Below are 20,941 nucleotides of genomic sequence, written 5' to 3'. Positions count from 1 at the left end.
GTTGCTGCTCGCTCCTTCTGTTCTACACTTTGTTTCGAGACTTTCTGCTTCTTGTAGGTCTTCATGTGATTTCGCCTCTTGATACCCTGGATCATTCCGACACTCGTTCCTGCTTTTTTGGCCAAATCATGTATTTATCTCTGCCTTAGATCACCGTTAAATTTTTACCGACTTCGGCTACACCGGTTCTCGAATTCCGGGAATAGAGGAGCTCAATCGTTTTCTCAAACAACGAAAAACTAAATTTCATAAACAAAAATTCAAACAAAAAGACTCATAGTTTTATACAATTACTGAATTTTATCGGATTCCGACTACCGATTCTGGAATTACAGAGTGGTGAGTTTTTAAAAATTTAACCGTCATAGAAGGTGACAGTACCAAACATCGTAAAAATTGTTCAAATATTACAAGACTTTCAACGAGTTGTGATAAGATCGGATACAGTGAATTTGCTTAGGCTCTAAGAAGAAATATCGCAGAACAAATAATCCGAAAACTATGCAATACTACTGTTACAGCGACGCGAAAACTCGAAGTGAATGCACCTATTATCATCTTACTCTTACAGCAGACCCTGTCAGCTTGGAGCGAAATCAATGTTCAGTTCAGCAGCACCATCGCACGGCAACACATTCTACATATCATGTCAATTTTATGGGTGCGCAGTACTGCTATTTGAGCGTGCTCGAATTTGACATTTCTCTCCCCTACGCCATGCTCGCAAAAAAGGATATTGCCAATGATTTGTTTGGGAAATGTGAAAGCTGGATATCCTGTTAATATGATGTCTTTGCCTTAAAGTCAATCTATCGAACAGATACCGCAGATCTCACTATAACCAAGGGTTGTCGTATGTGAGTTAACTACTGGAGTTGAGATGAATGGGTTACAGTTAACCTAGTTGTAAAATTACAAATTTCTTCAAAAAAGTGTTTTACTAGTTATGTTCACAACAGGGCTTGAAAATCAAGATAAAAAATCATCAAATGATTATCACTATCGAAGATGATCGCTTGTGATCTTTCCCAATGAATATCAACATAGATCTGATTTTTTAACCCATTATGCCCTAGCGTATGATATATCATACGCAAAATTTCCTATATTTTAATGCATGTTAACTTTAGAAGTTTATTACCTAACAGCTTTACTAGAGCACTAGTTGATAGTTTACACTTCTAATTTCTTTGTATATTAAAATTGTTTTCAAGTATCAACTTTTAATTTGTTTTATAACCTTGCAAAGTTCTCACAAATCACCAAGGAAAAGTAAGCAACATATTCGTGTGAATCTTATGTTCGAAACCATAGATAATACTTCCATCTTTTGACAAACCATTGCCAAAGGTACAAATTAGTTATTTCAGCAGTGAAACTCGAAAAATATATGTTAAACAATAAAAAAAATGTTGTTAACATTTGAACGTATGATATATCATACGGTGGGATAATACAGTAGTATTTTTTTCCAAAGCATATCGTTAGCCGATAAACTCGAGCAACAAAATTTTATGATTAGTTGAAGTCTTTCGGAAATCTCTTGCCATCAGCAAATCAAATTCATTTTGTTTTATCTTCGAAATGTGGAATATTCAAAAACATGGCTGCATAAAGTGTGATAAGGATAGGGACCCTTAAAGTTTTGACGAGCACGTGAATATTGAGTAGAACGCTAACTTAGAAAAGTAAGTATGAATATCTACAAGACATATTATGCATTGGAAACACTATCAAATGAGCTTATGATACTCCCAACAAATCGTACAAACATCTCAAACATGATACAAATACAAATAGGTAATCCATTTTCTTAAAAATGAAGAAATGGAAACAAGTGAAGTTTTTTTTTATTTTCGATTAGACAGATTTTAACCTTAAATTCATTCACCACTTCGGGCCAGAAAAACCTTCTGACCCTGTGTGCGGGGTTGGGAATCGAACCCAGGTAGGCTGAATGAAAGGCATCGACAAATAAAGTTGTTTATTGCAGCTTACAATACAATATATACAAATAATTATATTATCAATAACAATCCGCTAAAAACCGAAACGAAGATGTATTTTGAACAAAATGCACCAAATATTTCTAATTATATTGTACCTTCATCTCCGATAGTACTTCTACCGGTACTATTTGAAAGAAATTGAATCGTATATAAATACCACTCTCAAAATATAAGCATATCTCTTATAATTTTGTTGCTACTGTATTGTCCCAGCGTATGATATTACATACATAGGATAATTTAGTTTGGAAAAGATTTTTAATAGGGATTTAACATTGTCCAACATCTTCAACACAAAATATGATGGTATTGATGATATCTGCTCATTTGGTTCAAATTTGGGAACCCCTGGGTTATAAAGGGTTAAGATCAGTTGATCAGTGATCTTTGAATCACATCGACCAATACTGATCTTCCGTCACTCAAAATCGGTAGTAATTTTGAACTACTATTATTACCGATTCCTGTAAGATAAAATCAAGAGTATATATTTTCTTAATTGGCCATATTTTAATAAACGGTCTTAAATTTCTCTGGTTTGTCGATGACCAAATAAAGTCACTTCAGAAACCGTAGATCGAAAGAAGGTGTTACAATCCCATAGAAGACTGTACAATTTTATCCGGATCCGACTTCCTATTTCAAAATTTCACGACGAGGAATGTTTGAATAACAAACCGTAAAATAATTTCTGCATACTCCTTTCGCATCAATTTGTCCTCATGAGTTTCGTTATGGTCCGCGTGAGTTACTTGTCTACCTGATAGTAGGCCGGAAAATCGAGTACTTGGAGAGATTACTTATCGCATTTGAAATAGATTTTATTATTGTTTCAACGGGCCCCAAAGTGTATATAGAGCGAACTATTTCCATTTGCATTCATGTTATGCCAGTTAACCTTTCACCATATTAGTATAACCAGAATCGCTTCAAGAATGAAGGATTGCACAATCAAAACTCAAAGTTTAGCCATCACTATAAAATAAACATCCTTATCAGCATCTGTATAATGGAGATAGACTTATTGTAAGTTGATCAGCCGAATGATTTACCTTCTACCGAACTGGACTCCGCACCTTTAAAGCATGGGACCAGCTAAACTACAAAAGATAAGAATAAGCATATTGTTTATAGTTAAAAAAATTTCGAACAAAATTACTAAAACCTGTTTCGATCTACCTTCTCTTCTTTGATATATATATATATATATATATACACTGAGGTCTTTTTTTATGCGGTCTTTTTTTATGCGGTCTTTTTTTATGCGGTTTTTTTTACGCGACTTTTTTATGCGAATTTTCAGAGTTATGCGGTTTTTTTTATGCGAAGTTTCAGAGTTATGCGGTTTTTTTTTATGCGAATTTTCAGAGTTATGCGGTTTGCCCTTCTGCGGTCTTTTTTTATGCGAAGTTTCAGAGTTATGCGGTTTTTTTTATGCGAATTTTCAGAGTTATGCGGTTTTTTTATGCGAATTTTCAGAGTTATGCGGTTTTTTTTTATGCGGTTTTTTTTATGCGGTACGTAAATTCGCATAAAAAAAGACTTCAGTGTATATATATATATATATATATATATATATATATATATATATATATATATATATATATATATATATATATATATATATATATATATATATATATATATATATATATATATATATATATATATATCGAAAACCCTAGTGATGTAATGATGCCTTTCTCATATTACTTATAGTCTCAAAAACATCACTAGAAGATTCCGTCAAGTTTTTTTTTTAATAATTGAACAAAATCAAAAACTTTCTTGAGCTTGAGCTTGAGCTTGATCGACCACCCCTGGTTGCTACTCCGTTACTGATCGGGATTAGCTGAAATTGTACAGGGAGTTTTTAGATGATCCGACCTGGGACTGGTAAATCATCCTTCAATGTACATCTTCTGGTAATCCCAGAAATCATTGATCAGTACCGGCGCCGGCCAGGCCCGAACGTAGATCGTCTAAGGAATGGGAAGGGATGTTAGTCCGACACTTGTTGTTACTAGAGGCCGTATATACTACTGCGCACTCCACAAGTGTCACGGGAGAAGGATATTTGTTAGTAAAAATTTCAGTATTGGTATTATTCGCGCGCGACTCAGTATGTTCCGGTTTCAAGATGCTCGGATGCACCACTAAACTCACTTCACTCCCGAGTGAACGTTTCAACAATATCCTATATTGAAGTCCCGGCAAGTCTTGATTCATAGCTCTTATTCGAGGAAACTGAAGAAAAATTGCAATACTACCGCGTAAAGAATAAAAACTTTCCTATTTTTATAAATGAAATTACGTGATACAAAATAAACGAGTGAATAGGATTTAGACAAAATAGTTGATTCATTGCATTGACATATTCTAAACCAGGGGTTCCCAAACTATTTTGAGTCATGGACCCCTTTACTAAAATTAACTTAGGCCTCAGACCCCCATCAACAAATTCCTTTGAAAATTTAATTTCTTGCTTTTTTAATATTGATGTAAAATACTTCAAATTTTTGGGGATGGTCAAACTAACACAACTTTTTAGCTTAAATATTTCAAATAACAACGTATATCAAACAATAGAGGTCGATTTCTAGACCTCGTCGACCCCCATAGTCAGTTTTCGTTTTCGTCGACTCCCGCAAAAAATATATCGACCCCAAGGGGTCTATATCGACCACTTTGGGAACCCCTGTTCTAAACAGTTGTTATAAAATCATTTTAAATCACCAAATAAAGGTCAACAGATTTCACGCGCGTTTTAATTCTGTATTATTTCCGCTTTATTATTTTAATTATTTATTAAAATTATCAAATGGTTATATTGGTTGATCTGGGCAGCCGGCTACCGAGAAAAATATTAATTTATTGTTTGAAATATTAATATCAAGTGTTTTTTACTATGTATTCAATATACCGATATATGTTATCTCTGTTATTAACTTGTAATATCAACCGATTCGTGCAATAGTTGATTTTTATCATTCAATTTATAATCCTGAAAGACAATCAATAACATGGGAAAAGAAAACATTCTAAATAAAACTTTTCTCCGTAGCTAGACGGAAATTGATAGGTTGAATGAAGAGATAATTTAGTAAAATAGAGTCATCAGAAGTGAAATATTGAAAATATCTGATAATTGAAAGGAAAAAGAAACTCCTGCAATTGTCGCCTTTTACGACATGGAAGCAGGAACCCAGTGGATCTATTCTTGGTTCATTTTTTCCCGCCGGATTCCACACGGCATCTAGGCTGGTACTGTCCGGAGAGAGCTAATAGGTACTATCAATCTCCTAGTGGACCCCAGCCCCTTTGAACAAAATCAAAAACTTTCTTCTATATAAACTACCATCTGGGGACGGGTATAGCGTGATGGGATAGTCGATGTCTTTAACGCAGCCCGCCTGGGTTCGATTCCCAACCCCGCACATAGGGTCAGAAAGTTTTTCTGGTCCGAAGAGGCGAATGACCTAAGATGTTAAAGTCTCTATAATCGAAACAAAAAAAAAAAAAAAACTACCATCACCTTTTCAATTTGTAAACAGTTATGTTAAGTTAATATAGATTTTAATGTGGCAACCCTGCACGCAATACAAAATTGAGCAAAGCACGCTGTGCGCTAGGCGGGTGCGTTTTCTTCTTCTTCTTCCGCACCAGCACGTACCGGTTTGCATCATTTTGTATGACAGTTTGAAAGTTTTGATACTTATGGCCCAATATTGTCGGAACTGGAAGTCGAATCTGGATGAAATTGCACAGTATCTTTTTAAGGTAATGAGAGCTTTAATTGAATCATGATTTGTGAAAATCGGTTTACCCGTTGCTGACAAATCGAAGTGAGTGAATCGTTTTTGGAGCTTTTCTTCACTATTATCGGTGCGTTCGGAAGCGGAAACAGGGCACTAGTAGTCCCAAAGTAGATTTATATATCCACCAACTAACAAGTTCTGTCATTGTCATATTGCCTTGTAGTTCCGGAACCGGAAGTCGGTTAAAGATAAAACTCAATAGCGATCTATGGGACTATAAGTACTTTCGTTTTTTTTTATTTATTTAGTCCTTTCGTTTGAATCTAAGTTTGTGAAAATCGGGCACACCATCTCTGAGAAATGTGAGTGAAATTTTTTTTTCATTTTTTTGTGCATATCACCCTTTAATCCCGGAACCATAAGTCGGATCGGGATAAAATTCAATAGCGATCTATGGGATCATAAGATCTTTCATTTGAGTGAATGGTGAAAGCACTGGGAACTAGTACTACACAGAAAGAAAAGATGAAACTTACACGACATGTAAACCGATAGTACTATGAAAAAGACATCAGTTGAAACGAAAATCTGATTTAAAACCATGATTGATGTAAAATTACATTAAAATTCATTTAGTTTTTCATTGAACAAGACTGTATATTTACAAACCGCTTCGTTTTGTAATGTAAATTTCCATTCAATTGCCTGCTCCAAATATGTGCATGAAAATTAATGTAAATTCACAAAATATTTTTATCTGTGTAGTATGGGTGTCGTTCAAAACTATGCCGTGCGAAAGGACAGAATTTTCTTATACTCGATTCATGCACTCCGAATCTACATTTTTAGTTTATAATAAAATAATGTTTTATTCAAGAAAATCATAAACAACCGAATTCCCTGATACACTATACCTATACAGAGATGAAATTTGATTTCCCGTAAGTAACACTATAATCTCACACTGATGCAATATCTCCATTATAGTATTAGATGAAAATTGGTAACTACCCTGCTTTCTTTGAATTTTATTGCTGATGGATGCTAAAATCCACCAAGCGATCATCTTAATCATATTAGACTATTTAAACAATTACAGGCTTGTGTACAAAACACGGTTTGGCGGTTCAATATGTAGGATGCTGGCCTTACAAGCCAGTTGTCATATGTTCAAGCCCCGTCCTGGAATCATTCAAAACGTCAGTAGGGTCGAAGTACTAGCCATGTAAAGATTCTGTACACTATGAATCGGCTGCAAAGTCTGTTAAAACAGAAAGGCCTAATTCCACAAAAGGAATGTAACGTCAAGACTTTTACAAGACACAACCGATTGCGATGACAATAAAAATGCAGTAATTGGAACATAAACGAATTTATATAATTGGTAGAGGTCACGATTCTAGGTTGTACATAAAAGGAATAGTAGGGGAGAGGTGGCGACAAGTGCGCACCTAAGATTTTATAGATATTACAAATGAAATATTACTTTTGTCAAAATCGAAAACACACCTACGGAAACTACCTTGCTTTACAATAACCTCAAAAGAAAGATTACAATTATTATCTTGCTTACGAGCATAAAAGCCACAAAATGGTATGTGTTATAATTTGCATTTTAAACCCACGATAACGTTCCGATTGAAGTTTATGCCCACATGCCACACTATTTTTTAAATATTAAAAAAAAACACTTCAATTCGTAATTTTCCTCCAATCTGCTCGAAACAAACAATTCGTTCATGAGCAAGGATGCCAAAATCTGTGTCCTCTTCCCACAAAAAAAACACAGCACAACGGTATCATTTTCGTGAGCAAAAAAGTGGTTTGCCGGAAATACATTGTCATTATGTCATCGCTCTCACTTGTACACGCAGAGAAGAAAATTGCCGAAATAACTAAACTTGGGCTTATCACAACGATTCAATTTATAGAAATACTGATAACAGAAAATCTAATTCAAAACTGTAAATAATGTTTCTTTAAATAACAAAACAAGATATTTGTTATCTCCTAATTGGTTAGTTTGCTACTATACTTTTCTACTTGATCTATTCCACTCATAATTTTTCGGAAATTGGATTTTTTCTACGGAATTTTGAATTTATCAACGGAGAACCAGGGGACTTAGTTGTTACTAAACCAAGGAAAACGTGATTCTATGAGAAATAAACGATATAAATCTTATTTCCTACGACCCAAAAACGCTAAGAGAATGACAGATTTTATATTTACGTGAGCTGTATTGGTATGAAATTAAAAGGGAAGGTGAAATGTAGCCGAATAAAGTTGATAGGACCAAATATCAATGCTTATTGCATAAAAACAGTGATAAGCATTAACACAATGAGATGCGCACTAATATGTGCCGCGCACTATTACCCGCCTTTCCCCTATTCTTTACAGACTATTTCCACTGCTTTGTAAAACAACTCTAGTGTAAATGTTCATTATATTGAATATCGCATGCGTTATTGTAAAGAAATATTTCTAATATTTCCTATACTTTCATTGTGTGTAATCATATTTCATATTGATTTTGACCTATTGATATCGTGTTTTATTAAAGCACAGTTTGAGTTTCAGCACGCCACTGTTATTCGTACTCACGTCAATCCGGTTATGTCTCTGACATTACACATCCGCCTTTTTTTCATTAATTTGTATATAATACCGCGTAACTCGGTTGAAAAGTCGGTTTTCACAGTGATTGCATAGCCTTTATATACGAGAAAAGGCAAAACCTTTAATTTTGAGTTTTTTGTGGTAAACTCATACTATTAAAAATTTATCGGAAACTACTGATCATATTTCATATGACATGGTACAAAAATCTATGTTGTTACATTAAGTACAATAAGAGGTTTTATCATTTGTGTGTTGTAACGTGATTTCAACACACATATATGAACAGAACGTTTTCGTTTTCTATTTGATTCATCTTATTTTTCCTTTTTTTCAGCCTCCGATGCTAGAATACAAGCCATCAATCCAGTCGTCGAGATGGATGGTGATGAAATGACGAGAATAATTTGGCAATTCATTAAAGAGAAACTTATCTTCCCCTACGTTAAGGTCGAGTGTCTCTACTACGATCTTGGTCTACCGTACAGAGATCAAACTAACGATCAGGTGACGATCGATGCTGCAAATGCAGTTTTAAAACACAATGTTGGGATCAAATGCGCGACGATTACCCCGGATGAGCAACGCGTAAAAGAATTCGATCTAAAGAAAATGTGGCTTAGCCCCAACGGAACTATTCGTAACATTCTTGGTGGTACTGTGTTTCGTGAGCCAATTTTATGCAAAAACATTCCGCGTCTTGTGCCCGGTTGGACTAGACCTATCATTATTGGTCGTCACGCTCATGGTGACCAATACAAGGCACAAGACTTTGTCGTAACTAAACCGGGTACAGTGAAACTTGTCTTCAATGGCGATGATGGAACGTCCGAAGAACATCAGCTATTCAAATATAAGGGAGGAGGCGTTGCGATGGGAATGTACAACACCGACGAGTCTATTACGTCCTTTGCACACTCATCATTCCAAATCGCACTATCTAAAAAGTGGCCGCTATATTTATCCACTAAAAACACGATCTTAAAGCGATACGATGGTCGGTTCAAAGATATCTTTCAAGAAATTTATGAAAAGTATGAAATTTGTAAATTATTTCAATTTTATATTTCATTTCATTTTCAATTTATTTCAGACACTACAAAAAGCAATTTGATGATGCCAAAATTTGGTACGAACATCGTTTAATCGACGATATGGTAGCCCAAGCCTTGAAATCGGATGGAGCTTTTGTGTGGTCCTGTAAAAACTACGACGGAGACGTCCAGTCAGATATTATAGCCCAAGGTTATGGATCGCTTGGACTTATGACTTCTGTTCTGGTGTGTCCAGACGGTAAAACTATTGAATCCGAGGCTGCTCACGGAACAGTCACGCGTCATTACAGGTTGAAACTCAAAATAAACATTAATATTAGCTTGTATATACAATGATTATCAACAGAGAACATCAGAAAGGCCGACCGACATCGACAAACCCGATTGCATCTATCTTTGCCTGGACTCGAGGATTAGAACATCGTGCGAAGTTGGATAGTACTCCTGAACTGGGTCGCTTTGCTACTGCTCTAGAGCGCGCTTGCATTGACTGTGTTGAATCTGGGAACATGACGAAAGATTTAGCAATTTGTATTCATGGCATGAAAAACACAAAGGAAGGCATGTATTTGAACACACAGGACTTCTTAGAAGCGATTGCTAAGCAGCTAGAAAAATCATGGAAAAAATGAGAATATCATTAAGATGATTACTTAATTACATAAATAAATCGAGATATACCACAAAACATTTACTAACATCTTCTTTAACTCAAATTATGTCTGCCCTCAGAACGAAATCGAAAAAAATTACGTCTTCTGAGACCGATAGATTCAAGCGTCATTTTTGAAGTTGAATAAACTTATGTCGTTTTCGCTTGATACCAAACCTAACCCAGTTTCCACCCTAACTGCTGTCAAACCGTTTGTTTGAAGCTAGTTTCAACGTTGTTGAACTGAAAATTGAGTCAGTTTCGAACCTGGTTGTTATATCAGGTTTGCTTAAACCCCCGTTGCTTGAAAAGTTTCGTGAAAAGTGTTTGTTTAATGAAACTACCCTGTGTCAATTTCAGTTTTCTCAAGCGAAAATGACATTATAAATTATTCCCATATTCAGTAGTGTTGCTAAGTCTAAGCAGACCCTGACATCGTACAGAGAAATCAGTCGTCAGTTCAACCACGCCATCGCACAGCATCACATTGAATATATGAGCAATTCTGTTATTTTGGAGCCCACATATTTGATATTTCTCTCCTCTACTTCTATGTATGAGATTCGATGCGGAATTACCTGTGGGTACCTTGCTCGCAGAAAAGTATGTTGCTTGTGATTTGTCCTTGAATTGTGAGAGCTAGATATCTTGGTAATCACCCTCATTCTTGTTTACGGCCGTATGCGATACGTTCGAAAGTATGTCAAATTCGTATTACTGTTTACGTTGTGATCCCCTGAATCGGCTAGCTAATGTCGAAAATCCGTTTTCGTTCGGCACGCCAGTTTAGACATGGCACTTCAGTGCTAAACAAAAAGTGTTCTGCAAATAGCAGAAACTTTACGTCTGCTTAGCGGTCCAATTTGAACAGCTATGCACTGATGAGTCTAAGACTAAACATAAACAAAATTCAAAACGGTTATGTGCCCAAAGCACAAAATTAGGCTAAACCCTGAATGACAAAAAGAAAATCTAAATAATTATCAATCCATCTAGTGGAGTAATGTTGCCTTTCTTATATTCTCCAATATAATATAGTAGAAATCTTCAAAATTATTTTATTGGATTCTTGAAAGATAAAATAAAGTTTGTTGTGCCATATCTGAGAAAACGAAGTGAGTTCTACTATTGCAGATACTTCCGAAACAGTAATTCAACTAACATAAACTACAAACTCCATTAATTTTTAGTTGAATTTAGAATTTTTTGAATGAGACTTCTTCCCACCGATATTCATTTATTCTCCAGTGTTGTTCAGTCGTCGGTTACTGAATAAAGGCTAATGAGCTATAAATTCATAACCTATAAGCTATTTACAGGAAAAGATAACCTTTTTCCGAGTGAACTAGTAATGTAAAAATAAACGGAAGAAGAAGTAGGGTTATCCTTATAGTTTCCTTATATCGCATTTTGGTGGGGAAAGGGTTCAAATCAGCTTTACAGCCCTGTCCAAAATGTGTTTCCCTCCCCGTTAGTTTGTATCAGGCCGAATGATCGCATGCGCGCCATATAAACGCCTCTTTCAATATGAGGAAATTATATTATTACCCAACAGTTTTTATTATTTATTTATGTTGGTTTTCTTACCTTTGGTCATAGTTTATATTCTGTTTTACCTTAATTCCAGTAGTTGTATTCAATTGTGTTTCGTAAGTGTCTTTTGTTGTCATTCTATTTTATTTCCATTCCGTACTTCTGCTGCTGTTATTTTATTTTCTTAAATGTAAAAGTTAGTTGTATGTGTTTTTTTTCTTATGTATCTAAGATTTCCTAAGAGTGTTAATTAAATTATTTTCCAATTTTTCAGCTTTCTTCTCTCAGTCTTCATTCTTCTCTTTCTTCAATCTCAGTCATCCCTTTCCGAAAAAAAATAGATTAGTGTTTATTAATAATATCTTTGTAAGGCCGGTCATGATGGTTTAACGGAAAAGAACTGAGGACATGCGTTTTTATTTAAATCATATTGACACTTGGGTCCCATAAGTATTACTACAGCATGTTCACATTTCGTTATCTTCGGTTGATCCTTGACAGTGTTACCATCCGCTCAGGCACTTTTGGGCATCTGGTGTACAACTCACAATCGAAATGCATCACTGCCAATTTGATACAACGCACCCAAAGGCATGGTAAAATGTATATTGTACATACACACAAAAACACATACATACATACATACACACAGGCACACACACATGCATTCTAGCGATCACTCGACTTTCAATAAATGAATTGTGATAAAATCGAACACAAAGTCTTTGCCTCGTCTCTAAGAAGCAATACCGCATAGCAGTAGTTCGGAAGTGGTTCAATACTGCTGTTTTAGCGAAGCAAAATGCTCTAAATTTCATGTTACTTCTGAAATTAATCTATCAAACAGAGATAACTGTTGAAGATATAGATCGAAGGAGCAGTTGATTATTCATCATCATAGTTGTTCATAGTGATGTAAGATTTTTTCATTCTTAATATAACCGTTCACCAGTTAACACGGTTTTTCATTTGGCTCCCAACTCAATAGGTTATGGGCCCAGAAGCGCTGTGAACGGGGAAGAATCGCTAGGAAGCAGAAAAAAAATTGAAATAATTGGTTTCGACACCTGGAAGTTTCGGGTCGAAACGCAGCTTTCGGCTCACGGAGTTCGGAAGGTTTTGGAAGAGAATGCACCGCCGGAAACGGCATCTGCCGATACGAAGAAGGCGTTCAAAGAAATGGATGAAAAAGCGAAAGCGTTCCTAGTGGCTTTCAAAGCGGATAGTCATTTGGAGTATGTCCGGGACAAGACAACGGCGAAGAAAATGTGGACGTCACTAGGCAACACTTTTGCGAAAAAGGGGTTTGCGGCTCAAACATACATCCGTAGATCCCTCGCCCTGCTGAAAATGGAAGAAGGAACACTACTGAAAGACCATTTCCGGCGATTCGACGAACTTGTTCGGCAGCTTAAAGACGCAGGTGCCGTGTTGGCGGAACTCGACCAGGTGAGCCAACTTTTCATCTCGCTATCTGCGTCATACGATGTTGTGACAACGGCCATGGAAAACCTCCATGACGACGAGCTTCGTTTGGCAACCGTCAAAGCTCGTTTGTTGGCAGAAGAGCAGAAAAGGAATGGGCGTGAAAATTGTAGTCAAAATGCAACAAATGGATCCGACAGCATGGTTTTGGCCATGAAACAAGGACGAAAATCAGGGGTACCAGCAAAGTTTTCCGGAAAATGCTATGGCTGTGGATCATTTGGGCACAAGCGATCGTCTTGCCCGAAGGAAAAGCGTAAAAATGTTCGAGCACAGGCAGCAGAAGTTCCAGTTGATCGTCAGGTGGCGATGGTCAGTCCGATCGGATCATCAAGTAGCAGTGATTCAGTTGAATGGATACTGGATTCCGGAGCCAGCCGGCATATGGTGAGTGAAGAAAAACTCCTCTCAGAAGTCAGCTTGCTGAGCTTGTCCGTGGTCATCGAAAGCGCTAAAGACAAAGCATGGCTGGTGTAAAAGAAGGCACAGTTAGAGGAAAAGTTCAAACGAAGGAAGGAGGAATCATATGGAGTGTTAGAAATGTACTCTACGTTCCGAAATTAAAGTTCAATCTTTTGTCGGTTGCTGCTTTATTGAAGGTTGGAGTTGATGTCCAGTTCACGCCAGGCCGTGCTGTACTGAAAAAGAATAATGAACTGATAGGTGAAGCTGAAATGAAGGAAAATTTATTCTACCTGAAAATGTTCGTTATTACTGGAACAGCACTAGCTGTAGAAAAGTCAAACAGTAACCTAGAATTGTGGCACCAACGCTACGAACATTTATGTTACCGAAATTTGAAACAGTTGCAAAGTTCGAAAATGGTTGAAGGTTTGGATAAACTAGATGGTGAAGGAAGCTTCTATGACGTTAAAGGTAGCAGGCCCGCTACTACAAGACCACTGGAGCGAATACACACAGACGTTTGCGGCAAGATTACTCCGGCAACTCACGATGGGTTTCAGTATTTCGTTTCTTTTGTGGACGACTACACCCATTTTTCGGTTGTGTGCCTGATAAAGAGCAAGGACCAGGTGTTCCAATACTAGGTATATGAAGCTATGGCATGTGCGCAATTTGGAGTAAAAATTGCAGCGTTGCGGTGCGACATGGGGAGTGAGTATTTTAGTAGCGACCAGCTATAGTTTCAGAAGCAAGGCATTCTAGTTGAGTCGACTGTCGGCTACACACCACAACATAATGGAGTGGCTGAACGACTGAATCGGACGATTGCGGAGAAAATGAGGTGTATGCTGATCGGTTCTGGAACACCGAAACGTTTCTGGGGAGAAGCTTATGTAGCAAACCGAAGTACGACAGAGAAACTCAAAGGTAAGACTCCAGCGGAAATATGGCATGAGAAGAAACCGGATGTAGCTAAACTGAAGGTATTTGGAAGCCTGGCCTACTCGTGGATTCCAAAACAGAAGCGTGGAAAGTTGGATGCTACGGGTCAACGATGCGTGATGTTGGGTTACGCACCATGCGGTTACCGGTTGTGGTGCCTTGAAACAAGAAAACTGATCGTGGCTAGAGATGTTAAATGTAACGAGTTGGTTTTTCCATTCAAAAACAAAGATCAACAGAGTTCATCGCATGTCACCATTCCAATTGTGCTTCCTGGAACGGATCAGACAGAGGTAGACGAGATATCTTCAGCTCTCGTCGGTAGCAGTACCTCAGATACTCAAGCAGCAGACAAGGATGTACTGGAGCAAGAGGGGGAAGATGAATTTTCCCTAGCTGAAGACGACGAAACAGTGGCAGTACCGTTGGCACTCCCACCACAAAATACAGGAGCTAGCAATTCCCGTGGAGAACTACTCCGAGGCCCAGTGGTCGGGAGTGCAGAAAACCAGGTTGGTTCAAAGATTTTATTACTTCATACGGAGCAATTTCTGCTGTTGACGATTCTCAGGTTCCATCATGCTACGCTGAAGTCGCTGGGCATCGAAATAGACGTTTTTGGATGCAGGCTATTGAGAAGGAATTGCTGGCGTTAGAGAAAAATCACACCTGGGTTGTTGTGAAGCGGCCAGACACGTCGACAACCGTTCCCTGCAAGTGGGTGCTCACGGTAAAAATGAACGCTGATGGAAAGCCAATTCGATACAAAGCTCGGTTGGTGGCGAAAGGTTTCATGCAGAAGAAGCACATCGACTATGAGGAAACTTTTGCTCCTGTGGCAAAGTTGGTGACAATCCGGACAATACTGGCTTTGGCAAATGTCAGGGACTATGAGATTCATCAGATGAACGTATGTACAGCTTTTCTGAATGGTGTATTGAATGAAGAAGTGTACATGGATGTCCCCGAAGGCGTTCGAGCTAAACCAAATGAAGTATGCCTCCTGAAGCGATCACTGTACGGTTTGAAATAGATGGACACGATAAAGAAAATACTAAAGGACGAATTTGACATGGCCGACATGGGTGAATTGCACAACTTTCTTGGAATAAAAGTGGAACGCGATCGAGTGGGCGAACCCTGAAGCTTTCGCAAATCGGTCTGTTGGAAAAAAATACTGGCTCGTTTTGATATGCGTTGTAGCAACCCATGCTCAACACCAGCTGAAGTGAAGTTGCAGCTTCTACCATTTACGGATGTTTGAGTTTCCGTATAGAGAACTAATTGGCAGCCTAATGTATCTGATGTTGGGAACAAGACCGGACCTGTGCTACATTGTTGCCTATTTAGCAAGATTCCAGGATAAGGCAGGACCGGAACACTGGAAACATGCAAAGCGAGTTTTAAGGTACATTAGAGGGACAACGAATGTGAAGCTGGTATACAAACGAGACTTGTATGCAGCTCCGGTGATGGGTTTTGTGGATGCAGACTTTTCAAATGACGAAGTAGACAGGAAATGTGTATCAGGTTTAATATTGAAGATATTTAATGCTACAGTTGCTTGGTCTTCTCGAAAGCAAGGTGTAGTAGCAATGTCATCAACCGAAGCAGAATACATTGCTATGAGTTGCTGTATAAGTGAAGCAATCTGGCTTGGAGGATTGATGCTCGATCTTAACACTGACAATGTTTTTCCAATACCAGTTCTGGAGGACAATCAAGATGCAATATCGATGGTAAACAAAGAGGAAACGAAAAGGGCTAAACATATTGACATCAAATTTCATTTTATTCGTGACAACGTAGCCGAAGGTAAAATTGAATTGGTATACATACCGACTAAACAGCAAGAAGCGGATATGCTAACAAAGTCACTGCCTGCGCCTCAGTTCATTGAATTTCGCAGAAAACTTGGTTTGGATGATATCAACTGAGAGGGGGTGTTGAAGATATAGATCGAAGGAGCAGTTGATTATTCATCATCATAGTTGTTCATAGTGATGTAAGATTTTTTCCTTCTTAATATAACCGTTCACCTGTTAACACGGTTTTTCATTTGGCTCCCAACTCAATAATAACAGATCTCACTATAACAAATGGTTCTCGTATATAAAATGACTAATGGATTTGAGATGAATGGGGGTACCGTTACCCAATTTCTATCTCTTCTAATGGTCGATCGTTAGTCCTGAGCTGAAACGGTGGCCTTTATTACCATTCTTGCATGCACTTACTTACATTTCACTCACACATCATCTCACCCATCAGGTCCTAAACGATACCTGGCCTTATGCACGCGCGCTCTTTATTTTGCGCTGAGACAACTTAATTCTCATTCTCATAAGACAACCACGCGCATGCGACGTACTTTTGCCGCTCTCAAGAGAACTCTTTGGCACATTTACGTACCGCACCAGAAACTGATGCACGCTTCGTTGTAAAGTCTCATCGCATTCTGCCAAGAGCGAGGCTCAAGCGCTATCGTCGCATGAGATAGCGCGGCGCGCTCGTTTCATGCGATCTACGAGAGGTTTGTATGTTATTTTCATCCTCTTCATCTCTTTCTTTAGGATAGGACACAAGTCGCACGAACCGCTCTAGGCACGAACAAATAATAATAACAGCAGCTTTTACTGTGGCTCACATAGCACACAAGCTGCGCTCATAAAAAATCTCGTGCGCTGTCTCGTGAGACCAAAGCGCACGAGTCGCGCGCAGAAGAAAATGCGATGCTCTGAAATTTCAAGCAGCGCATCCCGTTTCTATGTGCTCCCTACGCGTCTCGTACACGCTTTTGGTTTGCTCTTTTAGTCGGCGCTCACGCTCATAGGATATATATGCGACACACACATTTTCGGTGCGCTCTCGCTGTCGCATTTGTGCACGCATGAGCATTCGGAAGGCCTGACGATACATCCTCACAATACAAACTGGATGAACATCATTCGACAGCTATCAGTGGTTTGCTCATTGGTTAAGTCATTATTATTTCGTTCTATTCTACAATATTCTATCTCATTCCACAGTAATCCATTGTACACAAATCACCAATAAACGTCAAATATAAACTCGATTTACCGTTCATTTGTTGTCATCGTGTGAAACCCAATAATAAGTTCCGGTAGTATGAAAATAAAACATAAAAAAGAGCTCAGTTAAGCCCTACCGGCCTCTCCAATCCCGGATGTTGGAGAGTAATGCAATCAACATCTTATTCATTTAATTCAATTATGGAATTATAAGCTGTAACGCGTATCTTTATCAAATTGTAACGCTAACTGATTGTATGTGATGATGTTTGCAATACCGTCAAGCCCACCAACCAATGGGAGGGCAAGAAGTAGGGTTATCGTACCAATAGTCATCTCATTAGTAGAGTTGCATTTCCGATTACTCGACATTCAATCAACGAATAGTGAAAAAATCGGATACTACATCTTTGCTCCAGCTCTAAGAATCAATACCACAGAAAAAAATAAAATTTTCAATACTGCTGTTATAGGGACGCGAAAAATCGAAGCAAATGCACCTATTTTAATCTTACCCTTAAGGTCAATCTAAAGAACGAAGCCAGCAGATATCACTCTAATAGTTTTCGTTTATGAGATGACTACTGGAGCCGTTATCATAGTAGTTTTCATATTAGACAGTTTGCGATGTTTGTCTTCTATAACATAAATATCAATTTAGTAATTATCTCCAGTAGTATCAAGTTTTATTATTATTGACACCACGTTCGTCATATTACATATGTATACAAAAATAGATCAATTGAATCAACATAATTCCTCTTTTGGCAATTTGAGAGCTTTTTCAATAGGTTTTACTTTCGTCCCAATGGCTGCGTTCTTTCGGGGTAACTTTTTTTTCGTCATACCCGTGGCTCCCATAAATTCGCTAGAACCAGATTTTTTCTGAACAGTCTTCAGTTTTGCTTTTTTAGATACCGCCCCGCTGTTTTTTGCTAATGAAGTCAGAACTATAGTGTCCGCAGCGCTACTGGTAGCAATATCACCGTTTCCAGGTTCATTACTGGCCTTAATCAACTTTTGCCCCTTCACAATATTTCCTGTGTCGAGTTTTTCTAAATGAATTTTCTTATTTCGGTATATACGCTGACTGAGCCGTTTTATGATTTCCATGGGAAGAGGGTTTTTGTAGCATACATAACCCATGTGCTGTTGCGGAATTTGGTCCAAAGCAATTACATCTCCAACAGATTGGAAAAACATGCGAAGTGCGTTGTTACTAATTTCTGCACAAAAAAGAAATAGGAATATATCAAAACAAGATAAAATACATTAAAGTAGTAACATACTATTTGGATCACAATGCTTCTGATAAGCAAGTTCGACTCGTAGTTTTCTATCCTTAAATATAAATCCATTCATCTCTTTAGCAACCTTTGCTTCGTTTCTGTGGGTAAAGCGAACATAACAACAAACACAGTTCAATTTTTGGTACTCTTTGTCTGTGAGTATCACTGAACCATCGTTAGTCTCCAATGTAATATCAATAATAGTTCCAAAATCTTTGAAGTACTGTAGTAACTCGAATTTCGAAATTTTAGGGTCAACATTATCAACACGAATGCAGTTCTGTTTCTCTAGAAGTCAATGATATTAGTTTTTGTAATATTGAATAAAAAAATACCTCACCATATTGTAAACTTGGGTCAATCAATTTAAGATGAAACTTTCCTCCCTTCACGTTGCAAACTTCAACTGCTTCCTCTTTTTTGCTGAACTTAATTATAGCCACAATAGGACTATAGGGAGAAATATGCTGCAAACCAACAATAGTTTGACCATTTCTGGTTTTAAGTTGAATGCTACTAATTCTACCGCAGCGTTCGAAAAGTTCCTTAATCTCAGTTTTTTTCGTTCCTGCAGCTAAATTGCTAACAAAAATACTATGCTTCACTGAAAAACGAAAAATCAGTGTTAATTATTCACTATTTTAGTATATACCTAAGTTTCTTACTTTGCTTGAGAAATTGTTCATCACCTTCGCAGGGTTCACCGTTAAAGAAATAAGTAGAAATTGGAGAGTCTCGTTCCCGTTCAACTTCCCCAGATTCGTAAATAAAATAGTAGAAACTTTTTGCACCTTTGTTTTTAATATTCACTTTTCTAATTCTGTTCAGCACCTTTTGTCGCATTTGGCGTCGCCTTACTGCAGGATTTTGCTGTAAGCTTCTGTCAGTACTAGACGAAACCGTATCCATCATGCTTCAGAATAAAAAATCTTATTATGTTTACGAAACCACTTCTATCGATAGAATTATTATTAGGTATACAGCAATAACAATTTTTACAACCGAAACCAGGAAGCCAGGATAACTGTTTCAATTTTCACCGACTGATCATTTTTTTTTGTTTGTACTTGTCCCTCGATCAGAGATGCCAGGTAAAAGTTTCGAATATCAGCAGACTTGGTGGAAAAAGTCTGTAAATCCGAAAAATAATGTTCAATCTGTTGTGTTGTGTCTTGCTGGCAGCAGTTTCTCTATAAAGTATGATACACCCAAACCTCCATTTACGTAACTTATATATGTATATATGTATTAATATACGTACGCATGTGTGCATATATTTGTATTTCTTAATACATATAAATATTCGTGAAGTAAAAGCGATCATTTATATGTATAAATATATACACATATACGCAAACGAGTGAGTGTGTAAGCATACATACATACATATATAAGGTTCGTAAATGGAGGTTTGGGTGTACGCAAAACTGTCATCTCTGGCAATCAGAGCGCTCAGAGTTTGGTAAACAAACATTCGAGCATTTCAAATCGAGTGAAATTTTTATTTCCTTATCGTAGTAATGATATTCTGATCGATAATTTGCGGGGAAGTGCGGTAAAGGGTACTGAATAAACAATTAGTTTGTAATGTCCAATTTTTTTTTGCTTTGTCTGTTTACAGACGGCTGAAACCGCTAACGGTCCATCTCGCCAATGTTGTCTTGTTTGTGTTTCTTGTATTTTTCATTAATTGTGTTTTATTTAGATTTATGTTGTCGCATGTTGATTTTCTCATATATGTGCTTTAATTGTTTTTAAGAATGGTACGATTTGTTTCATATCCATTTCATCATTACTGTTAAAGATGGATTTGAGTGGTTTGCAATATTCCAATATAGGGAATTGGTTTCTCTCGGTATTAAATTTCGTGCAGTTATATAGAATATGCTCCAGGCGACGACTCGACTATTAAAACTGTATCGCAAATTTAACTACCCCTCAGTAACTGGTAATGTCAAAACGAAATCGCTTGAAAAAATGTTGGAACTGGCAACACAAGTTGGTAAATTATTGATTTTGAAAAACAGTTACCAGTAGCCTTGGTAACTACATAAGGAATGTAAACAAAAACAAGAGATTCTCACTTAAAACGAAACCACTGAGTTTAGTTGGCCCGCTGGCAGGTATTAAATTTATTATTTCAGAGAGTTTTGAGTCAT

The 20,941-nt window shown here is 37.4% G+C and overlaps 2 protein-coding genes across 3 annotated transcripts in view; one reads left to right on the top strand and one right to left on the bottom strand.

The window, feature by feature from the left end:
- The window catches only part of LOC131440557 (isocitrate dehydrogenase [NADP], mitochondrial-like), a 29,312-nt gene extending 19,178 nt beyond the window's left edge, over positions 1-10,134 (top strand). The window contains exons 2-4 of the mRNA XM_058611938.1: positions 8,727-9,423; positions 9,483-9,734; positions 9,791-10,134. Coding sequence (XP_058467921.1) covers positions 8,727-9,423; positions 9,483-9,734; positions 9,791-10,076 — 1,235 coding nt within the window. The 3' untranslated portion in view covers positions 10,077-10,134. The remainder of the gene's footprint in view (positions 1-8,726; positions 9,424-9,482; positions 9,735-9,790) is intronic.
- Positions 10,135-18,149: 8,015 nt separating this feature from the next.
- On the bottom strand, positions 18,150-19,998 carry LOC131440556 (uncharacterized). Of its 2 annotated transcripts, XM_058611937.1 has the most exons (5): positions 19,785-19,998; positions 19,448-19,695; positions 19,123-19,386; positions 18,783-19,070; positions 18,150-18,719 (listed from the first exon to the last, which is right to left on the bottom strand). In XM_058611937.1, the coding sequence occupies exons 2-5, from the start codon at positions 19,692-19,694 to the stop codon at positions 18,241-18,243; spliced, it is 1,278 nt and encodes a 425-aa protein (XP_058467920.1). In that variant the 5' UTR covers position 19,695; positions 19,785-19,998; the 3' UTR covers positions 18,150-18,240. The 2 variants fall into 2 exon arrangements, with proteins under 2 accessions (XP_058467920.1, XP_058467919.1); XM_058611936.1 differs by having other exon boundaries at positions 19,448-19,997.
- Positions 19,999-20,941: the final 943 nt, after the last annotated feature.

The sequence above is a fragment of the Malaya genurostris genome, chromosome 1, assembly GCF_030247185.1.
Source record: "Malaya genurostris strain Urasoe2022 chromosome 1, Malgen_1.1, whole genome shotgun sequence".
Taxonomy (NCBI): domain Eukaryota; kingdom Metazoa; phylum Arthropoda; class Insecta; order Diptera; family Culicidae; genus Malaya; species Malaya genurostris.
This window is presented reverse-complemented; position numbering and strand designations above follow the sequence as displayed.